General features: G+C 38.8%; 1 protein-coding gene across 5 annotated transcripts in view; it reads right to left on the bottom strand.

Annotated features, from left to right (window-relative positions):
* RPA1 (replication protein A1) overlaps positions 1 to 26,383 on the bottom strand; it is a 63,799-nt gene that overhangs the window by 12,995 nt on the left and 24,421 nt on the right. For 3 of the 5 annotated variants that reach the window (XM_045773259.2, XM_087854677.1, XM_045773260.2), the window contains 8 exons: positions 22,514 to 22,602; positions 8,122 to 8,214; positions 5,586 to 5,718; positions 4,344 to 4,446; positions 1,905 to 1,973; positions 1,562 to 1,754; positions 1,264 to 1,403; positions 704 to 852 (listed from right to left, as the gene is read on the bottom strand). In XM_045773259.2, coding sequence (XP_045629215.2) covers positions 704 to 852; positions 1,264 to 1,403; positions 1,562 to 1,754; positions 1,905 to 1,973; positions 4,344 to 4,446; positions 5,586 to 5,718; positions 8,122 to 8,214; positions 22,514 to 22,602 — 969 coding nt within the window. The remainder of the gene's footprint in view (positions 1 to 703; positions 853 to 1,263; positions 1,404 to 1,561; positions 1,755 to 1,904; positions 1,974 to 4,343; positions 4,447 to 5,585; positions 5,719 to 8,121; positions 8,215 to 22,513; positions 22,603 to 26,383) is intronic. The other 2 variants (XM_045773261.2, XM_045773262.2) reach the window with 1 other exon arrangement.

Below are 26,383 nucleotides of genomic sequence, written 5' to 3'. Positions count from 1 at the left end.
GACACAACTCCCCCGGGACTACAGCTACAGAAATTATTAAAGCTTGAGCTGGTTAAAGTGTTTTCCCAGACCACATCAATTCTTGCATACCGTGTTTCAGTTTGAAGTGCTCCTTAAAGGCAGAGTTTTAACACCCTACAAAGCTATATATAGTGAGGAGATTTTAATAGGCTCTCCTCAGCCCCTGAGTGCTTGGGGAATAACAACAGAATGCCAACAAAAGCCCACTGTTCCCAGCACACTTTATCAGAGTCCAGTGAACGCACACTACAAGATGTGATCAGCACCTACAACTGGACAGAACAAGGACGCACACTCTTCCCCCACCCCACAGAAGCCCACAGCTTTAAACCTAGGAAACAAAGTTGCCTCCGGCTCACAGTCCTTCAGCACACAGTCGTGAGAGCCTGGGCTCCCCTTATTTTGGCAGGATCGAGGTCAGCAGCAGCGCTTCCATTCTGCCTGCCTCCTCTGGAATCTCTGGGTTTGTCATGGGATTACAGGTTTGTCAGTTTAAGGGCTTTAAAGCCATCTTCTCAGAAGGCATAATGCTTCCAAGAAATATAGGAACTGCTCCATTCAGTAACAAAGCCCTCTGCTCTGCAGACAGCTCACATACTGATCATAAGAGCCAAAAGAGCTCGCTCTCCTCACTCAAAGGCCAGGCTCAAACAACCCCTTTGTTTAGCCCCATAAAACCTACCATCCACGAAGCTTATAGGCCTCTGGGATGTCAGGATTCACAATGACCGTGCTTGAAGACAGTACAGAGAGGCTCCGTCCACCAAAATCAGAAACTCTGGCTCCTTTGATAGCCATCACGGGTTGTCTAGAACCATCAAATCTATCAGCCTGAGTAACAACAAAAACACCAAACAAATACAGTGAACAGGTGTCACTAGCAGCAAGAACACACAGAACATTTTTATAGAAAACAAGGAAAAGAGTCAATTGCAGAGTAAATGCAATAAATGGTACATGGAATCTATCCAACATAACCTCACACACCAGAATCTGTTCAAAGATACAGCAAATCTAATCTAGAGTTAAAGGGAAGATCATTTCACCGTGTAAAACTAAGATCACAGCATATTTCACCAAAGTAAATCAAATAAAGGACTTCAGATATTCCCTGGCCAGCTCAATCCTTCTTTAGGAAGGGCCTACACGGCCAACGCTCCACAACTCTAAGAAAAGACAGCCGCCCAGCTCTCTAGTCTCTGCCTCCCGCACACGCTCTGACTGCTCAAGGCAAATACTTACATCTTCTCCCCACAGAGTAGCAGTCACCACTTTCCCTGACATGTCCATCAAATAGATATTTCTCTTAGAAACTTCTCTGTTGTTAGACTTCACTGTGATTTTGGTGGCATCTTCGTAGCTCTTGCAGATCCCAATTATGTCTAAAATACAGGCACAATGTGTTAGCAAAAATGGTCAAGGCACCCATTACAGCATGATCAAAGGTTGAATGGCAAGCGCTTAAGTCTTACACTTCCCTTATTATGTTGCAAACAAAACTAGTTATCACAACTCTCTTTAGTCTCATACACAGACTTACCTATAAGTGAGTCTTTAGGCTTGCTCTCCAGGTCACCAATCCCTGTGAAATCAAACTGAACTGTAGGTAAATGATGACCATCTTCACAGGGCATGACAGAAGTCTCATTATTGAAGGTCATCTCATAGTCATTTTTAACAGCTGTGAACTGTTTGTTAGCAATCTTCAGGATGCCTTTAGAGATATAATAGACCTGCAAAAGAGGCAAGCCACGGACTGTGGGTAGTCTATCAGATTAAACAAGCAACTCCTTACCACCACGCAGCTCTTCAGTGGACGAGAGTCCCCTCACTCCTCCTGGTACCACTCAACGGTTTCGGTTCTCAACGAAACACTACCCTACCTTGTTCATGTCGATAAGGGGAAAGAACTTGTCCACTTGCTCATTGAAAGCAGTAGCTCTGATTTCACCCTGCAGAAGCATGCAACAGCAGGTTAGAATTGTGTTTATCAAGTTTTACCCCTGAAAAAGAGGACACTTTAGTGTCAAAATGACATCTTTAAGGCAGTAACACAAGCACAAACAGGATGTGTGAGAGAGCTACAGACACCCCCAGAAACACACATTTTATAGTCACGAACTCATTATTCACCACAACGGAACAAGCTAGGTTTAACTGGCTGATCCAGCTACGGTGCTTTAACTTCAAGTTAGAGACCTAAAAAAAAAAGCAAAATAAAAAAAAAACCACAAGAAACCTAGTGATTTGAATATTCTGACAACAAAAATAAAAATAAATTGTGAACACTGAGTGACACAAATGAAGCCCACAAGGAAGTCTGATGAGCCAAATGATTCACCAGCTGCCCTCACGCACGTACCAAGCAAGGAATTACATCATATTTCAGAGTCATTGCCAAAATGTTACAATACACCATGTTTTCAAGTTGCCTGTGATTTGATTTTCACTTTCACTTTTCCATCAGTCAAAATACTATAGATGGGGGCGCCTGGCTGGCTCGGTCAGGGGAGCATGCGGCTCTTGATCTCAGGGTTGTAAGTTCAAGCCCCCCGTTGGGTGCAGAGATTACTTAAAACAAACAAGAAAAACTACAGATGGATAAGAAACTTAAAGAAAGGGCTAAATTTTAGCCACCTGACAGATTAGACTGATAATCTGGTAAAAAATTGGGTTCTGATATTGATTCTACCATCATACAGTCAATACATTTGGGGTGTTAGTCCATCTTCCAAAAACAAACAACAAAAACAAACCACCTATTTTTTTTTTTGCCTTCTCAGAAGTTTGAACCAATAGGAAATATGCAGCAGATTGAAAACAATGTGTCAAGTACACATTAGGAATTATACACAAAACTAACAGAGAAACAGCTAACAAGACTGTCAAGATTCCACAACTTGGATTTTTTGTTTCTTCATCATGGTTTTGTTTTGTTTAAGTAAAGCATAGAGTCTACACAAGCAGAATCCATCTCCCACAAAACTGTTCACTTTTCAAGGTGGCTGGTGCATGCTTTCTGCTGTGGCCCAAAGCAACACTTTGCTCATAAGCAGACATCACTTCTCTGGGCTTCAGTTTACCCTGCAAACAGGCCAGACAGTGTGTCTCTGGTTTCTCTTGCTCATGAGGCTGTTCAAACATTAGAAAACTAATTTCTATTGCTACAAATGCTTTCATTTAAAATCAAGGATTTCAGGCGGCGCCTGGGTGGCACAGCGGTTGAGCGTCTGCCTTTGGCTCAGGGCGTGATCCCGGCGTTATGGGATCGAGCCCCACATCAGGCTCCTCCGCTGTGAGCCTGCTTCTTCCTCTCCCACTCCCCCTGCTTGTGTTCCCTCTCTCGCTGGCTGTCTCTATCTCTGTCGAATAAATAAATAAAATCTTTAAAAAAAAAAAAAATCAAGGATTTCAGGGGCGCCTAACTGGCTCAGTTGATAGAGTATGAGACTCTTTTTTTTGTTGTTGTTAAAGATTTTGTTTGTTTTAAGTAAAGCCCACACCCAACAAGGGGCTCGAACTCACAACCCTGAGATCAAGAGTCCCAGGCTCTAGCGGTGCCTGGGTGACTCAGTTGAGTGTCTGATTCTTGGTTTCGACTCATGATCTCAGGATCATGATCTCAGGGCTGTGAGACCAAGCCCTGAGTCAGACTCTGCACTCAGTGGGGAGTCTGCTCGAAATTCTCTCCCTCTGCCCCTCCCCACCCACTCATGCACTCCTTCTCTCAAATAAATAGACAAATCTTAAAAAAAAAAAAAAAAAAAAAAAAAAGAGTCAAGAGAGTTGCACGCTCTACCTACTGGGCCAGCTAGGTGCCCTGAACACGTGACTGTTGATCTCAGGGTCCTCAGGCCAAGCCCCACGTTGGGCACAGAGCCTACTTAAAAAGAATAAATTAAAAAAAAATTTTTTTAAGTAAATAAAAATAAAACTAAAATAAAATAAAAGGATTTTTTAAAAGACTTTAAACCCTTTGGGGCACCTAGCAAGCTTAGCTGGTTAAGCGTCCGACTCTTGATTTTGGCTCAGGTCACAATCTGAGGGATGAGGGACTGAGCCCCGTGTCGGGCTCCAAGCTGGGCGTGGAGCCTGCTTAAGATTCTCTCTCCTCCTCCCCCAACACAATCCCCTCTAGAAAAAAAAAAAAAAGACCTTTAACCCTTTGCCCCAGACAGCATCAAAAGATTATAGAAGAGGAAAAACAACAATAACAATCACGTTTATTTTTGGCCTACTACTGTTTTTCATCACATAGGCTTGCACAGAGATGAGCCCTGTTTCTCAGACTACTCCTATTTCCCCACTTGACAAATACTCACACTTTCATCAACTAGTTCTATGGAGAAAAGCTTCCCTTCCCCTCGGGAATTGCTCCAGGTACGGATCTGACTTTTATTGGTAACTCGAGCACAGATAGTCCACCTAAAAGCCAAATAGATTATATTAGTGCTCAGAGTCTTACCTGGGAAAGATCTAAAAGGTTCCCTATCATCTTCCTATAGCCTTCCTTATCTTATGCATATTCCATTTTTCAATGTAAGCTGCATTTTAATCCAGCTAATTAAAACCCCAAGATAACATACAGGTTTGACAGTTTATAGAATAAGCAAGTAGTAAAACATACAAGATGATTTAACACTGACTCATTCTCCTGTCAAATTAGTAAATTTATAAACTCTCTCCCTTCTCCAAAAAGCATCACCAAGGCAACAGTATCCCCTTAATGAAAGGTTCTAAGCTAGAAGATGCAGTAATACCAGCAATTATATTTCGCCACTATTTTCAATTATGGGAACTGATAAAACTGGTGTCAAACTTCTGTCTCCATTCTAACACGCCCTGAATATAAATACAAAATTATGGAACATGGTGTTGGTAAGCCACCAAAAGAAAAACACACTAAAGCAGTATGACCTCAGACAGAGGCCACTAAAAAAAAGGAGGTACAAGATCCAAAACCCAGTCCTGGGGCCCATGCTGAACGCAAGTGTTGGGCACATTAGTTACCTTACTCATTTTCCCTGCACTGCAAAGAACTGAAGAGTATATAAAAACATATCTGAAATAATTCTGAAAAGAGAATTCCCTAATTTTTAACTGTTAAAATTAACTTTTAATGGAAAATATCTGTTCAGGGTGTATTAATGTGGCTATAGAAATAGTACAATTCTCTTAGTCAACTAAATCATAGTAACAATTTTTAGACTAAAAGGCACTTATTTATATCATGAGAAGATGAAATGCCTTCTGAATTACAACAAATATTTATTTTTACTCGTAAGACGATAAATGGATTCTTTAAGCATTGAGTATTTTTCAATTCAAATTCTTTCAAAACAAAACTCCATGGGCTATAGCAGATTGCTTTTCTTGCCATTCTTTTATGGTAAGAGAGTTAAAGTTTGCCACAATTTGTACCGTCCTCCCCCTTTGCAGGAAAAAAAAGAAACTTACTTTATGTATGGTGACTCTGAAGTTCACACAAATAACTCAAGAGCCCGTCATAACCTCTAACACCATATCGTGGGCACCTTCGGAACTTACTCTACGGAATAACTCACTTGGATTGGTAAGGGGTGAGGCTGGCAATGGGTACCACTTTGACCTGTGTTCCTCCAGCACTGTTCGCGAGGCTGGTACCTCCAGCTTTTCCAAATGTCTTTGAGGCACCATAAGTCTTAGATGTAGTGGAACCTTTAAAAACAAACACAAAGGAGGACCATCATTATTCTATGTAAATATCATATAAATTTTATACTAACTCTCAGTGACTGAGGTGTCGCTGGTGAAATTATACAAAATGAGAGGCAAAGTTCTTCCTTTTTAGTAATCAAGAGATGTCAAAACAGGAGGCTAGAAAAGCGACTGAGAATGAAAGCTGGGCAGACAAGTTTTCTACTATATTTGCTAACTGAAGCTCTGACTGAGGTCAAGGTAATAATTGTACTGAGTCCAGACACTGCTCTTTCTGAGGCCCATCCTTCTTAAACTGTCCTTTGAATTAATGCGCAAGATAATGCGTCAGAGAAAGAAAATCAACCAACCTTCTTGACTGTAAAACTGATAGCAAGTCACTAGTTGCATAAGAAAAAAAAGCAAAAGGGAAGGCCAGAAGATAAGGGACATAGTGAATGAACCATCTGAGGTGAAGGATACCTATCACAAATATTTCACCTCAAAACATCCTCAGAAAACTCACAGTGTTCAACAGGTCTACAGGACTGAAAAGTCTAGAATGAAGTCTATGGGACTGGGTTTAGTTGGGACCAAAGGACAAGAATCAGTTTTTGGTTCAAGACAACTAGGCGGCTGGGCACCGGGATCCCCTCTGCTTCTTTATCCAAGCCTGAGCAGCTACCATGTACTTGGAAAGAGAGGGTAACTAAAGCCTGTAAACACATGAGTTCCTTTATACGCAGTTTCTATAAAGTGTCAACCTCCAAATTCAGAAAATACAATTTCGTCCAATTACTTCATATCTTCTCTACCAAAGCATTTCTTTAGGATGGAATTTGGCTGGAAATGTAAATCTACCATTATTCAGCATTTCTTTATTGAGTTTCCACAGCCTGTAAGACACTATTCTAGGTATTTGTAGCACTTAGTAAAAACTATACATAGACTGTCCTGGATCTTAACATTTTCTATTCTAACTGGGGAGTCAAGAGAGAACTACATGCACAACAGTAATAATTGCCTCAAGATTATGCAAGGAAGCACATGACCTTAGAAGAACATATGCATGTGTAGACATACCTAATACTCTCTATAAGATACAGTTATATAACACACACACATGCTTCCCCTCGATACACAGCCAGTCTTTTTTTCTTTGGCCACCCAGTTGATGTGTGTTTGGACAACATTAGCTGAATAAATGTTAACTTAAGCCAAAGATAGGAAAATAGATTGGGAAAATAAATCTGTAGGAGGAGGGAGAAGAATAACACACTATTTGTAGTTCGACTTAAAGAAGTCACTATGAGATTATTTACCATCTTAGATACTAAATCTAGTCCATGACCTCCTTCAACAGTACATAATTTTCTAGTTGCATATAAACAGATCCACTTATGGGGCTTCTGGGTGGTTCAGTCAGTTAAGCGTCTGCCTTCAGCTCAGGTCATGATCCCAGGGTCCTGGGACTCAGCCTTGCATCAGACTCCCTGCTTCTCCCTCACCCTCTCCCCCTGCTCGTGTTCTCTCTCAATCTCGCTCTCTCTCTCTCAAATAAATAAAATCTTTTAAAAAATAAAATAAATAGATTCACTTACAAAGGGAGATAGAAAGCAGACTGACAGATATTGCAAGGTAGATAAAAATATCGAAGACCAATGGGGAAAAAGTCCCATGTCCTGATAGTTTCACAGCAACATCAGTGATGTCTTAACCTTGCTTTTCTTAAAATCTCAGCATTGCTAAATTGATAAATTAATGGTGGAGGGGAGGGGAGGGGAGGAGGTGGTGTATAAGAAGCTGTGCAGAAAAAAGAACCTCTAAAAATAAATCCAACCTCTAAAAATAAATCCAACCAAAATCATCATTTTCAATAGTAGTTCCTAAAGTGAAAGCCAGAAACTAAACAAAATGATTCCATTATAGCCTCTCAAGACCTACTGCAGAGAGAGCTAAAGGAAAAAACGATTCCCCATTCGTAAGACTATGACCACTATAAATGATACCATTTTCACGTTAAGATAAATACCCATGAGAACCCCAAATCGGAAACTTGGAGAGAGACAAGTGGATTCCAAATAGTTAAAAGGCGAGAATTTAAAAGGTATGTAAATTCGCAAAGTCAAGAGAGTGTAAAATGTAAGATGTGAGAAAGTACCAGATAAACTATTATCAACAGAGAACAGTATATCATCCCGATAAAAATAAGCATATTAAGTATCTTTAAGAGATCTTTAAAGATCTATCTTTAATGATTTGTTCAATCATACACTTTACAGTAAGAACTGGACTTCTCCTTTCCAAGAAGCAATGATCATGAACGACATTTTGAAAATTCTCTTTAGTCCCAGATTACATTTCAAAACATGATTCAGAAGCCTGATCTGTATAATTAGCACATGTCCTTCTGTGGCCGTTTACCCATTGCTGAGCTCCCATTCTGCTGCTGGGGCTTGCTGGCTGGCGCACTGGCCGCTGAGGCGGGGGAAGGAACTACCTGCTGCTGCCCATGTCCTGAGGATCAAAAGAAAGACAATTTTGTGCAAATAATGCAGGTTAAAAGACTTAAACTCAAGTAGAAGAAATACTCTGAGAAAGTGTAAATTTTTTATTTTGTCAAAGACTCTCGTGGGTCAGAATTCATGCTGGGGTATTCAACTGCACGCAGTCAATGAGCTAGGGGTTTGCTTCTGTTTTCATTATATAAAAGGTTGGCTCCATTTACCTTTCACCTGCTTATAATTGATAGCTTTCAGTTTTAATGAGGTTCTCCCCTAAAGCCTTGCCCATTTCTCCTGCATGAACCTGAAGTAAAGTCACTGGGCTGAATCTGTGACATTACCACTATTTCCATAGCAACAAATCGATGTCATCAACAGAACTGTGTTCACGGCAGGATCTATCAGAAGAAAAAGCTGGGTGGTAAGAAAAACCTAAAAGCAGTTCAATTGTCTCTGAAGTGCTCCTGCTTCAAAGGAAAAGGAGACATTCAGAAAGGATTCTACCCTTTCCCTCCCAAACAAAGCAACCTTATTTCGCAACTGACAGCTAGTGGAAAATAAGAGTTGAAAGAGCCTTAGGTACCGTGAAGTGCTAGTGAACTGTCACAGCAGGGAGAGATGAAATGGAGTTCAGAAGCAGGTGTGTCAAGGAAACAGGAAGATTAAAAGGAAAGGAGGGGAAAGGAACATGTCTCTCAAGCAGAAAATAAGAAATGCCATACCACGAGACTATGTATTTGCCCCTCACCCTTTCTACAAATGTTTGAGTTGGAAGAATGTTAAAATTGCAAAATACACCTAATTAAAAAAAAGAACAGATTTACTGAATTTGATTTTGCCTTTGTGAGGGGCACTAAAAGTCAACCTAATCTAGGCGGATCACCAAGAATGCCTGCAGCACACAAGTACAGCTCAAAAAGATTTCCTAGAAAGGCCTACAAACAAAAACGGTAAGCACCGCTGAAAAGGCTCTTTGCCTACCACCTTGTCTCTGCCTTCTCCAATCACGAGGCTTATTCCTGCTGGGCTTCCCAAAGCCCTCACTCAAATGGGCCTATTATACACCGACTTCATTTCCTTCTGCCAATATTTCTCTTAACTAATACAACAAAATGAGAATTAACCGTGCTATTAGAGTAAAATAAATTTAGCATAAAATTAAGAAGCTTAAAACAGAATTGCTTATTCTTTAGTTCTTCCTATGGGGAGAAAAATTAGGACCTTAATTTTATTTTCTTTAATCCCCAATTTCACCCATCCCCCTTCCCACCTCCCTTCTGGTCACCATCAGTTTGTTCTCTAGAGTTAAGAGTCTGTTTCTTGGCTTCTCTCTTTTTCCTTTGTTCATTTGTTTTCTTTCTTAAATTTCACATATGAATGAAGTCATATGGTATTTGTCTTTCTCTGATCATTTATTTCACTTAGCATAATACTCTCTAGTTCCATCCGTGTTGTTGCAAACGGCAAGATTTCAATTTTTCTTTATGGCTGAATAATACTACATTGCATATATGTACCATATCTTCCTTACCCACTCATCTATCAATGGACACTTGGACTGCTTCTATAATTTGCTTCTATAATTCTATTGTAAATAATGCTGCAATAAACATGGGGTACAATTCTTTTGAATTCAAGTTTTTGTATTTTTTGGTTTATTTTATTTTTTTTAGATTTTTTAAATTTATTTATTTGACAGAGATAGAGACAGCCAGCGAGAGAGGGAACACAAGCAGGGGGAGTGGGAGAGGAAGAAGCAGGCTCCCAGCGGAGGAGCCTGACATGGGGATCGATCCCGTAACGCCGGGATCACGCCCTGAGCCAAAGGCAGACGCTTAACCGCTGTGCCACCCAGGCGCCCCTGTATTTTTTGGTTTAAATACCCAGTAATGCTATTACTGGATCCTAAGGTTGTCCTATTTTTAACTTTTTGAGGAACCTCCATACTGTTTTCCACAGTGACTGCAGCAGTTGGCATTCCCACCTACAGGGTAACCTCACCAACACTTGTTATTTCATGTGTTGTTGGTTTTAGCCATTCTGAAAGGTGTGAGGTGATATCTCATTGTAGTTTTGAGTTGCATTTCCCTGATGATGAGCAATCTTTCATTGTGTCTTTTGGCCATTTGTATATCTTCTTTAGAGATACGTCTGTTCATATCTTCTGCCCATTTTTTAACTGGGTTGTTTTTTGGGTATTGAATTATATGTATTAGTTCTTTATATATTTTGGATGCTAAGCCTTTATTAGATATGTCAGTTGCAATATCTTCTCCCATTCTGTAGGCTGCCTTTATAGTTTTGTTGACTGTTTCCTCTACTGTGCATAAGCTTTTTATTTTCATGTAATCCCAGTAGTTTATTTTTGCTTTTCTTTCCCTTGCCTCAGGAGACATATCTAGAAAGATGTTGCTACGGCCAATGTCAAAGAAATTACTACCTATGCTCTCTTCTAGGATTTTTATGGTTTCAAGTCTCACATTTAGATTTTTAATCAATTTGGAGTTTACTTTTGTGTATGCTGTAAGAAAGTAGTCCAGTTTCATTCTGTTGCATGGAGCTGTCCAGCTTCCCCAACTCCATTTGCTGAAGAGACTTTTTCCCATTGTATATTCTTTCCTTCTTTGTTAAAGATTAATTGATCATATAACTGTGGGTTTATTCCTGGGTTTTCTACCTGTTCCATTGATCTATGTGTCTATTTTTGTACCAGTACCATACTTCTTTGATTACTATGATTTGTAATATAACTTGAAGTCTGGAATTGTGATACTTCCAGTTTTGTCTTTCTTTTCAAGACTGCTCTAGCTATTCAGGGTCTTTTGTAAACATTCCATACAAATTTTAGGATTATCTGTTCTAGCTCTATGAAAAATGCTGTTGGTTTTGTTTTTTTAAGATTTATTTATTTGAGAGAGAGAGAGCAAGGACACGCACGGGCAGGAGGGACAGAGGGAGAGGGAGAAGGAATCCCAAGCAGATTCCACACTAAGTGTAGAGCCCAGTGCGGGGCTCGGTCCCAGGACCCCAGGATCATGACCTGAGCTGAAGGCAGATGCTTAACGACTGAGCCACCCAGGCGCCCCAATGCTAATCTTCTGTTTTGTGCCACCTGCAAATGAAACCATTTCAGTAACATGAATCAAGATCATAATTCTTAGACTCTTTTGCTTTATGCTAGCTTCCTATTACTGTCTCTGAACCAGGGGGAAATAAGACATTTAAAAATGGACTCTAGGGGCACCTGGGTGGCTCAGTCAGTTGAGTGTATGACTCTTGGTTTCAGCTAGGGTCATGATCTCAGATTGATGAGATGGAGTCCTGCATCAGGGAGCCCAATGTGGGGCTTGATCTCAGGACCCTGAGATCATGACCCAAGCCAAAGGCAGCTGCTTAACCAACTGAGCCACCCAGGAGCCCCTACATACTTTAAAAAAAATTTTTTTAAGATTTTATTTATTTATTTGTCAGAGAGAGAGCGAGATCTAGACAGTACGAGCACAAGCAGGGGGAGTAGCAGGCAGAGGGAGAAGCAGGCTCCCCGCTGAGCAAGGAGCCCAATGCAGGACTCAACCCCAGGACCCTGGGATCATGACCCAAGCCAAAGGCAGACACTTAACTGCTTACTGACGGACCCACCCAGGTGTCCCTATATTTTTAATTTTTTTAAAAGTAATCTATACACCCCAATATGGGGATCGAGCTCACAACCCTGAGATCAAGAGTGGCATGCTCCACTGACTGAGCCGGACTCACTTACCATTATACTGATAGCAGAAATGATAGGTGTGAATGCAGGTGACTTGAGGAGCTGGAGTCTTTTTTTTTTTTTTAAGATTTATTTATTTATTTGAAAGAAAGAGCTCGATGGGAGGCAGGGGGAGGGGCAGAAGGAGAAGGGAAGCAGACTCCCCACTGAGGTTCTCCCTGCTTGTGCTCGCTTGCTTATGCGCATTCTCTCTCAAATAAATAAAATCTTAAAAAAAAACCACACACACACACACACACACACACACACACACACACACACACAAAATGGTAAGTGAGCCACCAGCTGAGAACAATTAGCTAACAGATACGGAGTATACAGAGTAACAAAAACTCAATTTCTACCAGCAAGTACTTCTTAATAAAAACTACAAAAACTACAAAAAAAAAAAAAATCAACCCAATAATTAAAAATTCCCATTGGCAGAAAATGATCAGAATCAGGCTGAAAAAAATTCCAACACCTTTCAATAATGAATAATACTTATAACTAAATATTGCATGAGAAATTTAAGTCTAAGTAAAATATTGTTGGAAATAGTGTAGGTACACAGCAATGATATATATACTGACAAAAATATATAGTGGTAGGGGCACCTGGGTGGCTCAGTCATTAAGCGTCTGCCTTTGGTTCAGGTCATGATCCCAGGGTCTTGGCTTTGAGTCCCTGCTCAGCAGGAAGCCTGCTTCTCCCTCTCCCCCTCTGCTTATGTTCCCTCTCTCACTGTCTTTCTCTGTCAAATAAATAAAATCTTAAAAAAAAAGTATATATATATATATATATATACATATACACACACACATACATACATAGTGGTAGATATGGGAGTTTAAAATCAACCAATCCAATATTATATGAAACATGAAATGTGTTTGAAGTTTTATTTCTCACATTTGGAAAATTCTGTAAGTATCTGTATTTAATGTCGTACTAGTGCTAAACAATTTCAGTGCACATTTTGGAATTCCTCTGCTTATTTCCCGGCTGGGTTTAGTCAATTAATTTTACCACTCACCTGATATGTCACAGGTTCTGGGTTAAGTGCTGGGAGGATACAAATCTAACTTTACTTCTCTCCTCACTAATAACAGTTTCCTTGCCTTCACGATAGACAATTAGAAACCATTTCTGTGAAATACACCGTAAGGTAATAGCCACTGTAACAAAGCTATTTCCATGATGGCCCAAGTAACAAAGTGTTATTGATCTGGTTACAATGAAATTCAATAGCAAATAATCCTGAACAGCAAAATCTTCTCTCATCCCTCTGCACTTTAACAGATCCTGAAGAAAGGGAAGAGCAAGTGGAATGGAGTATTGAGACAAAGGAGTTTTTTCCCTAGTGCTATAGTTCTGACCTCAAGGGATAATTACCTTTCAACCCTTTCAACTCCATCTTTATCTCAAATACTTTTGCACCTGAAACACAAAATGTCCAAAGCAACCACTCAATCAAATACAACATAAAAAACATCAGGATTGTGGCTAAAGGTGATAAAGTTGAGCACAATCATCTCTCCCTCAACCTTACTGCATCCAAAGATTTCAGAGATGCTAACCACTGCTTTGTCCTGAAAGCTTAACCAATGTGCCTCTTTTAACAAAAATTTACTACTGCAAAACAAATGTAATATTCCAATTTAAGATTTTAGAACTTTACCTAAATAGGCTCCAGCTTTTCCTGTCCAATTTAAGCACCAAATTACTATGTTTTGTGTAGGTAGACATTAAAATCTAAAAGGTTCCATTTCTGGAGGAAGAACGATGACCAAGTCTTCCCACTTCTAAAACTCATATAGAGCAATAATAATGAATATCCACTCTATACACAAACATCCCACATACAGACTACACCTTCAGTGAATTGAGGGGGGGCAAAGAAAACCCACAAATTCCAAATGAAGTGAAAAGTGAAGCTCAAAACATGACAAACCAAGAAACCAACTGTAAGACAGAAGTGACATAGGTGATCTAAATATAAAAACGAAACCATGTAAGTGCTAGAATAAAAATGGGTGAATGCCCTAATAACTTTAGAGCCTTCATAACTCGGGAGACGAAGGACTAATGTCCCTACTCCTTTTTTTTTTTTTTTTAAGATTTTATTTATTTGACAGAGAGAGAGACAGCCAGGGAGAGATGGAACACCAGCACGGGGTGTGGGAGAGGAAGAAGCAGGCTCCCAGCAGAGCAGGGAGCCCGAAGTAGGGCTTGATCCCAGAACCCCGGGATCACGCCCTGAGCTGAAGGCAGACGCTTAACGACTGAGCCACCCAGGCGCCCCTATCTCTAACATTCTGTGAGTGTGCTGACTACCATGTGAGAGTTCAGGTGTGACCTTCTCACACTTTCCTTTCCATTGACTCCACTGAGGTGATGACTAGAACTGAGTCCCAGATAGGAATACGAAGACAGGATGCAGTTTGCTTCTAGCACAAAAATTATTGGGACCAAATCTATTTATTCTTAGGCAAAAACCTAATAATTTTTTATTAATGATAAACTAAAGAATTATGTTTGGTAAATTTAAATTAAGATGGTGAATTAATATCCTTCAGTAGAAACCACCTAAGTGCTTTTATTAGGAGCAACAGAATTTAATTTTAACTGGAACCTTTATTTCTCTAAGTCAACAAAACCCAAAACCACCTATTTAATTTCCTACTGTGAAATCAACTGGGAAAGAAAGAGAGATACATAGTGGAAAACTTTAAGTGAGTGAAGTCATATACACAACTTTTGGCATCTTAATACTGAACAGCTGAAAAGTCATTTTTAATTTTTTAGATGTCATGTTTATAATTAAAATAGCTAACATAAGTTATTAATTTAATAAATTATATAGACTCTTAAATTATTCAATACATTTCCTTAAACATATGTATTTCTCATAAATTGTGTCAGAAATTATTTTCCAAATATCCATTGACTGACCATTATCTCTTCAGATTTAGTTAAAAAATTAACGGATAATGAAAAACAAATAATCCAATTAAAAAATGGGCAGAAGACATGAACAGACATTTTCCCAAAGACATACAGATGGCAAACAGACATGAAAGGATATTCAACATCACTCATCATTCAGGAAACGCAAATCATAACTACAACTATAATGAGATATCACCTCACACCTGTCAGAATGGCTAAAATCAAAAACACAAGAAACAACAAGTGTCGGCGAGAATGTGGAGAAAAAGGAACTCTCGTGCACCGTTGGTGGGAATGCAAACTGGTGCAGCCACTCTGGAAAACAGTATGGAGGTTCCTGAAGAAGTTAACTACCAGGACACACACAGGGGAAGGAGAGCTGGGAGGTGACCAAAGCCACATAATGTCAGTCGTTTGTTCATCTGCCCATGCCAAATGGATTGTGTGTGTGTGTGTGTGTGTGTGTGTGTGTGTGTGTGTGGAAGGTGACTGGAACAGCAAGGCAAAAAACAGCTAAAGTGAGAGTGACCAGGCTTATTTTGGATCCCTATTTACTAAAGTATTTTAATAAGTGAAAAGCCTACTTTGTTCATGATGGATACTCAAAGGGTGGAGAAGATATTTAAGAAATAATGGCCAAAAATCTTCAAAATTTGAGAAAACTATACACGCAGATTCAAGAAGCTCAATGAACATCAAGACAAAAGACACAAAATTACACCAACGTACATCACAATCAAATTGCTCAAAACTAATGACACAAAATTGTAAAGTGGTCAGAGAAAAAGTCATGTTAAGAACAAAGAACAAAAATAGGGATGATCACAGATTCTCTTGGGGTAACATACAAACAAGAGGACATCTTCAAAATATACAGAAAGAAAAAAACTATCTAGGAGCGCCTGGGAGGCTCAGTCGGTTAAGCGGCCAGTTAAGCACCAACTTTTGATTTCAACTCAGGTCATGATCTCAGGGTCCTGGGAATGAGCCCTGCATTGGGCTCCGCAGTCAGCGGGGAGTCTGCTTCAGGATTCTCTCTCCCTCTGCCCCTCCCCCTCTCTAAAATAAACAAACAAATCTTAAAACAAACAAAAAAGAAAGAAAGAAAGAGAAACTATCTACTTGGAATTCTATGGCTAGCAAAAATGTCTTTCAGAGTCAAAGGTAAAATATTTTTCAGACCTACAAAATCTGAAAGAAATCATCACTTGCAGATCTCCACTACAAGAAACACTAAATAACAGTGAAAAATATCAATCTAGACAAAGGAATAAAGAGCACCAGAAATGGCAACTACATAAGTAAATACGTAAGATATTATTAAGTAGATCTCTTTAAAAGATAATTATTTAAACAAAAATAATAACAATGTACCAAGAGGCTTATAACATAGGTAAGATGTGTGACAACCATAGTACAAAGCCTGGGAGGGGAGAAAAAGAAGTAAGATTCTTACACTTTAAGCGAAGTGGTGTAGCATCAAAGGCAGACCCTGATAAGTTAAAGTGCATACTGTAAACCTTAAACCAACTACTAGGAATAGCAAAATACAGGCAATAGTTACTAAGTCCACAAAGGAGATAAAAAGAATCACAAAAAATATTCAACCCAAAAGAAGGCAGAAAGGAAAAGTGGGGGGGGGGGAACCCCAGATGGGACAAATAAAAAACAAATAGTAAGATGACAGACTTAAACCTAACCATATCAATAACTATATTAAATGTAAATGGCCTAAATACCCCAGTTAAAAGGTAGAAATTATCAAAGTGGATAAAAGAGCAAGACCCATCTATATACTCCTTACGAGAAATACACAGTTAATATAAAGATGTAAATAGGTGAAAAATAAATGATGAAAAAAGATATACCAAGCTAAACTAATTAAAATGAAGTGGTTATATATATATTTTTTCAAACTTGATTCTCTAGGATTTTTATTATCAAAAACGAAGTGGTTACATTAATAGCAGACAAAGATTTCAAAGCATAGAATTTTGTCAATGATAAAGTCATTTCATAATGATAAAGAAGTCAGTTCATAAAGAGAACATACCAATACTAAATGTTTAATGCACTTACTAACACAGCTTCAGAATACATGAAGCAAAACCTAATACAACCTCAAGGAAAAATAGAGAAATCCACAATTACAGTCAGAGATTTCAAAACCCTTCTCAATAACTGATAGAACAAGTCAACAGAAAATCAGTACTTGAACAACTACTATCAACCAACTTGACCTAACTGACATTTATTTATTTTATAGGACACTGTACCCAACAACAGAAAACACATTCTTCTCAAGTACATACAAAATCTACCACGAGAGATCACAACTTGGGACAATAAAATAATAGGATTCAGGTCACATAACATATGGAATTTATCCACATTCGAACTAAATTATATATCAATAACAGAAATATCTCTGGAAAATGTCTAAATATTTGAAACCAAATTACACGTCAAAGTAATATAATGTCAAAGAAGAAATTAAAACAGACTAAAACTTGCAACACCAGAACTTGCTCGATGCTGTTAAAGCAGTGCTTAGGAGTAAATTTTTAACACTAAACACCTCTAATTTTAGAAAAGAAGAAAGGTCTCAAGTCAATGAACCCAGCATTCACCTAAAGAAATGGAGAGAATGAACATAGTAAGCTCAAGGTAAAGAGAGGAAAGGAAACATTACAGATCAAGGGATAAATCAGTATAGAAAATATAAAAAAAGGGAAAAAAATCAATGAAACCAAAAGCTGGTTCTCTGAAAAGATCAGTAAGACTGATAAACTATCTAGCTAGACTGATCAAGGAAAAAAAAAAAAAGAACACAAATTATCAGTATCAGGTAAGAGAGTGACATCACCACAGATTCTACAGACACTAAAAGGCTAATAAGGGACTACTGCATTTATATTATTCAATATGATAATTTCTGCCACTTAATTGGGGTTTTACTTTTATTTATTTACTTTTTAAAGATTTTATTTTTAAGTAATCTCTACACCCAATGCAGGGCTTGAATTTACAAACCTGAGATCAAGAGTCACACATTCTACCAACTGAGCCAGCCAGGCACCTCTAGACTGTTTACTTTTATGCAGGCCAATAAATCCAACAACTTAAGTGACATGGTCAAATTCCTTAAAACACAATCTACTACAGCTCATTCAAAAACAAATAGATTATCTGGATAACCCTATATATATCTGTTAAAGAAACTGCATTTGTAGTTTAAAACCTTTCTTAAAAAAATATATCAGCCCCAGATAGCTTCACTGGTAAACTCTACTAAACATTTTAAGTAAGAAGTAATAATTACTTCTTTCTAAAGAAGTAATTTAAATAATTAGTAATAATTCTAGGGACTGGGCGGCTTTGGTTAAGAGTCTGCCTTCGGCTCAGGTCATAATCCCAGGGTCCCGGGGTTGCGCCCCACATCGGGCTCCCTGCTCAGCAGAGAATCTGCTTCTTCTTCTCCCTCTGCCGCTCCCCCTGCCTGTGCTCTCTCTCTGACAAATAAATAAAATCTTAAAAAAAAAAAAAAAAAAAGAAGTAATAATTCTACATAAACTATTTTAGAAAATTTAAGAGGGAACACTTTCTAACTCATTCTATGAGGACAGGATTACTATGACACCAAATTAGACGAAAGTATGATAAGAAAATTAGAGACCGGGGGTGCCCAGGTGGCTCAGTCAGTTAAGCGTCTGCCTTCGGCTCAGGTCACGATCCCATCATGACCAGGGTCCTGGGATCGAGCCTAGCATAGGGCTCCCTGCTCCACAGGAAGCCTGCTTCTCCCTCTCCCTCTCCCTCTGCCTGCTGCTCCCCCTGCTTGTGCTCTCTCCTTCTGCCTGTCAAATAAAAAAATAAAATCTTAAAAAAAAAAAAAAGAAGAAAATTAGAGACCTATATCCCTCATAATATAGATGTAAAAATTTTAAACAAAATCAAATCAAATTTGTTTGTTAAATCAAGAGAATTCGGCAAATGAACTCCAACAATATATAAAAAGTAATAAATAGATCATGATGATATAACTTACCCCAGAAGCCACAAATTGGTTCAGCATTCAAAAACCACTGAATGTAACTCACCATATTAACCAATAAAAAAAGAAAACCCGTATGATCATCAAGAGACACAAAAAAAACATTTGACAAAATTCACCATCTATTCCTGATAAAAACCCTCAGCAAACTAGGAACTGAAAATAAACTTCTTCATATTGATAAGAAGAATCTATGAAAAACCCACAGCTAACAAACTACTTAATGGAAAAAGACAATGTTATCTTCCTAAAACCAGGAACAAAACAAAAATGACCAATAAAGCTAAATATTTCTTGTTATGTATTGGCCATTTGTCTTTTCCACAGTGAACACTCTCTTCTCATCTAATGCCTGATGCCTGCTTTCCTACTGAAGTATTTTTCCTTGGAAAAAATAATTTCAACAGCAATAATAAAAAGTACAAAAAATAATTTTCTCTTATAAAAAAATTCAGTAAATATTAAAGATACTAATCTTTTGTCAGTCCCATCTTTTTTTTTTTTTTTTAAGTAAATTCTACCCCCAGTGTGGGGCTCAAACTCACCACCCTGAGGATCCAGTCAGATGCTCTACTGACTGAGCCAACCAGGAGCCCCTGTCAGTCCTATCTTTTGTACTATTTTATCCTAGTTTAAGCTCACATACCTTTTACCCCAATCCATATGTAGCCCCATTCTCTTTATTTCTGATGGTTTCTTTCGTTCTCTCTCTCCCTCCCTCCCTCTCTCTCTTTCTTTCTTTCTTCATTCATTCATTCATTCATTCATTCATTCATTCATTTGAGAGACAGCACAAGCAGGCGGAGGGGCAGGGGGAGAGGGACAAGCAAACTCCCTGCTGAGTGGGGAGCCCGATGTATGGCTCGATCCCAGGAACCTGAGATCATGACCTGAATCGAAGTCAGATGCTTAACCGACTGAGCCACTCAGGCGCCGCCTCATTTTCTAACTTTAAAAAAAAATCTGGAAATTATTTTGAACAGTGAGGCTCTAATTTTTTTAATTTTTTTTTTTTTAAAGTAGGCTCTACACCTAACCATGGGGCTCGAACTCAAGACCACAAGATCAAGAGTCTCTATTAGAGTCTCTACTCAATGCTCTACTGAGAGCCAGCCAGGTACCCCTTTTAATTTTTATTTATTTATTTTTTAATTTTATTTTTATTAGACTTGGTGGGGGGCAGATAAGCCATCTCCTTTAATAGGGTCAATGATTTGATGATTCTTTGCCTTTTTCTAGAACTATAATTGTCTCTCATTTAAAGTAACTAAACCGTTCTCGTTTCACTGTGCTTTTCTGTATATTTTCACAAGAAAATAAAACTCATTATCAACAATCACTGTTGAGATGGCGGGGTAGGAAGTACCAGGAATGTATCTCTTAACCTAGACTATAATTGCACTGGCAGCACCTGTCTGATGTAACTATTTTGGAATTTGGGAGTCTACTGAAGTCTCTCAACTTCCAGGAGAAGACCTGGATGGTAAACTGTGGTCAATTTCAGCTCTTAGCACAGTAGCAACTACCCACCCCTGGACTGTCAGCTAGGTGGCAGGCTGCAGTGCACCTGTTCCTAGAGCAGCCTGCACACTGGGGAAATGAGGTGGGCAAAAAGGACCCTGTCCTCCAAATACTGGGGATCTGTGCTCCGAAAGCTGCTTTTGATCACAGAGGTGCAAAAGAAGAGGCAGGTGGCCACTGTTGTTGCACTTTATTTAACAAAAATATAAAATAAATAAAAATAAAAGTTAGGCACCAGGGACATAACAAAAAATAAACGAATACAGTATCCACCTTCATGGAGATTACTCAGGGCCTGGCAATAAACACAGAAACTATTCTTAAGACTATTGGTGTGTTGAGTGCTATCAAAAGAGTACATATCATATGCTTTACATTTTTTATTTTATTAGTTTTTAAAGATTTTATTTTTAAGTAATCTCTACACCCAATGTGGGGCTCAAACTCATAACCTCGAGACCAAGAGCTGCGTGTTCTACTGACTGAGCCAGCCAGGTGCTCCTTGCTTTACATTTTTAAAAAACAAAAATAAATAAATAAACACATACATACATACAAAAATGTGCATTTAAGAAAGCATATTAATCATTCATATTACTTCTATATATTTGCTTTCTTTCAAGTTTTATTTAAGTAATCTCTACACCCAATGTGGGACTCAAACTCACGACCCCAAGATCAAAAGTCACACACTCTTACGTCTGAGCCAGACAGATGCCCCTATGTATTTATTTTTAATCTATTGTAAGTGGGATATTTTTCTATTACATTCTCCGATTTTTCCTCCTTTCCTAATGCGAGCCTGTGATATTGTGATACCGTAAGTATTTTTTTGCCTTCATCCGTGGTTCCTGGAACAGAGCTCTTAAAACCCTTATAATTTCCTAAGTGATAAGAGGAATAAGGGCAACTTATTTATAGGAAGCCCACTTCAACCACATCTGAGTGTCAGTGAGGTGACTACTGGAAAGCCCCTAAGGATGGTGATGGTTGTCAGGGGAACCAACCATGTGATTAGAATTGGAACTTTTAGCACCCACCCCCATACCTCTGAGGAGAGAAGAGGGATTGGAGGCTGAACCAATCACCAAAGACCAATGATTATTAAATCAAACCTAATTAAGGAGGCCTCTATAAAACCCCAAAAGGATGGGGTTTGGGAGCTTCTGTTGGTGAAGATATGGAAGTGCTGGGAGGACAGTGCATGCCAAGAGAGTACAGAAAGTCTGCACCCCTTCCCACACACCTTGCCCAGTGCACCTCTTCCACCTGGCTGTTCCCTCAGTTCTGTGAGCCACTGTACCTCATTAATCTAATCGAACCTGGGGACGGGGTTGTGGGAACCTCCAATTCACAGCCAGTTGGTCAGAAGTGCAAGTAACTACCTAGGACTTTTTTTTTTTTAAGATTTATTTTTTTATTTTTTTATTTGACAGAGAGAGAGACAGCCAGAGAGAGAGGGAACACAAGCAGGGGGAGTAGGAGAGGAAGAAGCAGGCTCCCAGCGGAGGAGCCTGATGTGGAGCTCGATCCCATAACGCCAGGATCACGCCCTGAGCCGAAGGCAGACGCCCAACGACTGAGCCACCCAGGCGTCCCTTCTACCTAGGACTTTTGACTGGCATCTGAACTGGGGTTTGGAGGTGGCAGAGGGGTACGGAGGCAGGCTTGTGGGACCCAGTCTTTACCTGAGGATAGACAGTATCAGAACTAAACTGAATCATAGGACAACCAGCCGGTGTCCATGAAGAATTAGAGAATTGCTCAGTGTAGGACAAACCCCACACTTCTGGTGACAGACAAGCCAAAAGTATGAAAGAAGTTGTATGCAGAGAAAAACAGAGGAGAGGGTTTTCCTTTGGAGTCCTACCATCATTTCTTTAGGGCTGAAAACCCTGAAAGATTAACCTGGTTCCTAAACCCCCAAATCACTAGTTTTAGTAAGACCAACAAATCAAGCTGAACCCAAACAGCAGAATTCTGGATCTATAAAGAGGTATTCAATTGAGAGCTACAACCTATAAAAAAGCATTTTACCTTCATTATAGGGCACGGGATTGCCAATCTTTAATCCAACTGCTTCAGCTGATCTCAAAATGTCTAGCTCCATCAAAATAACTACTCTCCTATGAAGGCAAAGGAATAGAAACAAGTTAGAAAAATCAATTCAGAAGCCCTTCAAATGACAAGCTACTTAAAAAGCTTTCCCCCAATAATCATTTTGATAAAACTATTTCTGTTTGTCAACGGGTTTTCATTACTGAGTAACTTGAGAAAGATATGATATCAATTCCTATGTAAATATTTCCCTTAATCTTTCATTGCATCATTATCAAGGCTTTTTATGATCGCAGGGTTTTTATTTTCCATCTAGTCCTTTAATTAAAATGCAGTGTCCTTACCACAAACCATATCTTCAAGGAGCAAATGACACGATCAGAATTTAGATTACTGGACACAATAATATGTGGCACAACAAAAGATCTGTTTTCAGAAACATATACTTACCTAAACAATTACCTTTTCCCAGTGAAAAACATTACGCCTGTAGCTACTTTTTAATATAACTATTATCTAAGAATGTACAGTTCTTTCACCTACCTTTAACTCTGATTAAAACCTTTCAATAACTTCCCGAGAACCTTAGGCCAAAAATAAAACCTTTCACACATGGCCTACAGGCTCTGTGTGATCTGGCCTTGCCAATCTCTCTCCAGCTCATCTCATACCACTTCCCTGAGGTGCTCTGCTCTCCAGCCATTCTGTCTGCTTTCAGCTCCTGGTGTATCTCCTGCCACAAAGCCTTTGTACATGCCGCCCACTGACTGGGATGGCCTTCTCTCATTCTGCCCTTGGCTAGTACTCGTTTTTTGCTCTCATCTCAAACACCACTTCTTCAAGAGACAACTTGCTTCATCTTTAGTTTAGATTGGGTTTCTGCTATTCTTTTCCCTACGGCCGTGACTTCTTTCCTTCACATCACTTCTCTCAGGTTTAATTAATATACATTAATACAGAATTATGAACATAGACTTTAACTGTGTTCATCATTTAACTACTCTTTTATATATATTTTATATACTCATCATTTCATTATTATTGATCTCTCCTACCAGAAAGCACTTTCAACAAAAGTAGGTAGCCTCCAGGTATCCACAGCTGTTGCTCAATATATACTTGAACGAGAACGTCATGATCATGTGTGTATTTGAAAAAGAACTGAAACATGAAGAAGGAATTTGAGGGGAACACACTAGAGCAGGGAGACCAAAAGATGGTGGCCTCTATTAGGGTCACGGCAACGGTGATAAAAAGAGGTAGATGGTTTAAGATTTTATTTATTTCTTTGAGAGAGAGAGAGAGAGAGAGAGAGTGAGCAAGCATGTACATAAGAGGGGAGAGGGGCAGGAGAGGGAAAGAGAGAATCTCAAGCAGATTCTGCACCAAGCACGGAGCCCGGTACGGGGCCTGATCCCACAACTCCAAGACCATGATTGAAGCCAAAACCAAAAGTCAGACATCAACCAACTGAGCGACCCAGGTGGCCCGTAGAGCAATATTTAAGCAATAACAAAGACAACTTCATCATGCTGTATTCTTCAAATGGTCTGATTGCTATATTTTGGATTTTATATTCAATTGATGAGTTTGTGCTACATTTATCAGGCTTTCATATCAAAGTTATATTACTTCAGTAAAATAAGTTTGAAACTATCTATTCCTGACAATTAGATACAGATTCCTTATAAAAATTATCTGATAGAAATTTAGTGGTAGATATTTAACTACCTTCCAAAATTATCCAAATTACTCCAGGCTTATCAATCATTTAGCATTGGCTAAATACCAAAACCTAAGAGAAAATATGCTCAAAAAAATTAACTGTAATATATATATATATATATATATATTTCCTACATAAAAAATTGGTGAGATGAATTCAAGAGTACATCAAAGGAACATACCAATATCTACTTAGAGAAAACACAGATGACACAGGGACACATTACAACTTTACAGACATACAATCAGCAAAATCCAGGCTGTGGGAAACTGCATGAGGCTAAAGGGCAAATGACCTGGCTTCTTTTTTTGATTTAATTTTTTAAAATATTTTATTTATTTATTTGACAGAGACAGAGAGAGAGCACAAGCAGGGAGAGAGGCAGGCAGAGGGAAAGGGAGAACCAGGCTTCCCGCTGAGCAGGGAGTCTGACGCGGAGCTCGATTCCAGGACCCTGGGATCATGACCTGAGCCAAAGGCAGACGCTTAACCCACTGAGCTACCCAGGCGCTCCAACCTGGTTTCTTTAACAAATAAACAGTAAGGTGTTAACTAACCGGAATTTAAATAAAAACCTGAAACTACAAAAACAAACAAATAGTAAGGGAGAAAAAAGATATAGTGGAGGAACCTATAGATACAAAGAGACTTAAAAGAAATATCAACCTACTACAGTGTGAACTTTACTTTGGATCCTGATTCAGATAAAATTATTCATACACACACACCAGTAGCTGGAAACAGAACGCTGACAGGATATTTATATTTCAGGTGTAAAATGGTACTTTTTAAGAAGAGTTATCTTTTGGGTATCTGGCTGGCTTAGTCGGTAAAGCATATGACTCTTAATCTCAGGGCTGTGAGTCCAAGCATGAAGACCACTTTAGAAAAATGAATAAAATAAATAAATACATAAATGTTATCTTTTAAAGATATATACTAAGATATTTATGGATGAAATAGTACGATGTCTGAGATTTGCTTCAAAAATATAGAAGAGGATAGATGTGGAAGGGATACAGAACAGGATCGGTATCAGGTGATAATTTGAAGCTGGATGATGGGATATATGGAGTCAGTCACATACCATATTCTTTTTTTATTTTTGAAATTTTTAATTTAAATTCAATTTAATTAACCTATACCATATTATTAATTTCAGGGGTAGAATTTAGTGATTCATTAGTTGCATATAACACCAAGTGTTCATTACATCCAGTCCCTCCTTAATGCCCATCACCCATTTGGCCCATCCCCCACCCATCTCCCTTCCAGCAACCCTCAGTTTCCATACCATACTCTTTTTTTTTTTTGTTAAAGATTTTATTTATTCATTTCACAGAGAGATCGAGAGCACAAGCAAGGGGAGCAGCAGGCAGAGGGAGAGGGAGAAGCAGGCTCCCCTCTGAGCAGGGTGCCTGATGTGGGGCTTGATCCCAGAACCCTGGGATGATGACCTGAGCCAAAGGCAGACACTTAACCCACTGAGACACCTAGGTGCCCCTCCATACCATACTCTTTAGTGAAAAGACTTAGTATCAAATACTATATAAATTTAATGCAATTCTTTGCATTCCAGTGAGACTTTTGTTTTCTTCAACTTGACTATACATCTCTGGAATTCATATGGAAGAATAAAGAGAAGAGCTGCCACGAAAATTTTGGGGGGAAAAAAGTAAAAGATAACCTCACCTGTAAGTTACTAAACTATTCTACTGATGATACTTTAACTGAAAACCCTAGGGCAGATTTAATTACCTATGTTGGTGAGAACATGAAGAAACTGGAACTCTCATACATTGCTAGTGGGACTATAAATTGGTAGCCACTTTGGAAAATAGGCTGGTACTTCTTCAAAAATTTAATCATAAAGTTACCATATGACCCACAATTCCACTCCTAGATACACATATATAAAATGGAAAATGTCCACACAAAAACTTACACCCAAATGTCCATAGCGTTATTCTTAATAGCAAAAAGGTAGAAACCCAAATGTCCAAACAAATGGATAAACAAAATGTGACATATTCATACAACAGAATATTATTTGGCCATACAACGGAATGAAGTACTGCTACATGCCACAACACGGATAAACCTTGGAAACATTATGCTACATT

This window comes from Ursus americanus, chromosome 23 (genome assembly GCF_024610735.1).
Source record: "Ursus americanus isolate L20-20 chromosome 23, mUrsAme1.1.p, whole genome shotgun sequence".
NCBI classification, from domain to species: domain Eukaryota; kingdom Metazoa; phylum Chordata; class Mammalia; order Carnivora; family Ursidae; genus Ursus; species Ursus americanus.
The sequence above is the reverse complement of the archived record's forward strand: the minus strand, read 5'-3'. Positions and strand labels throughout refer to the sequence as shown.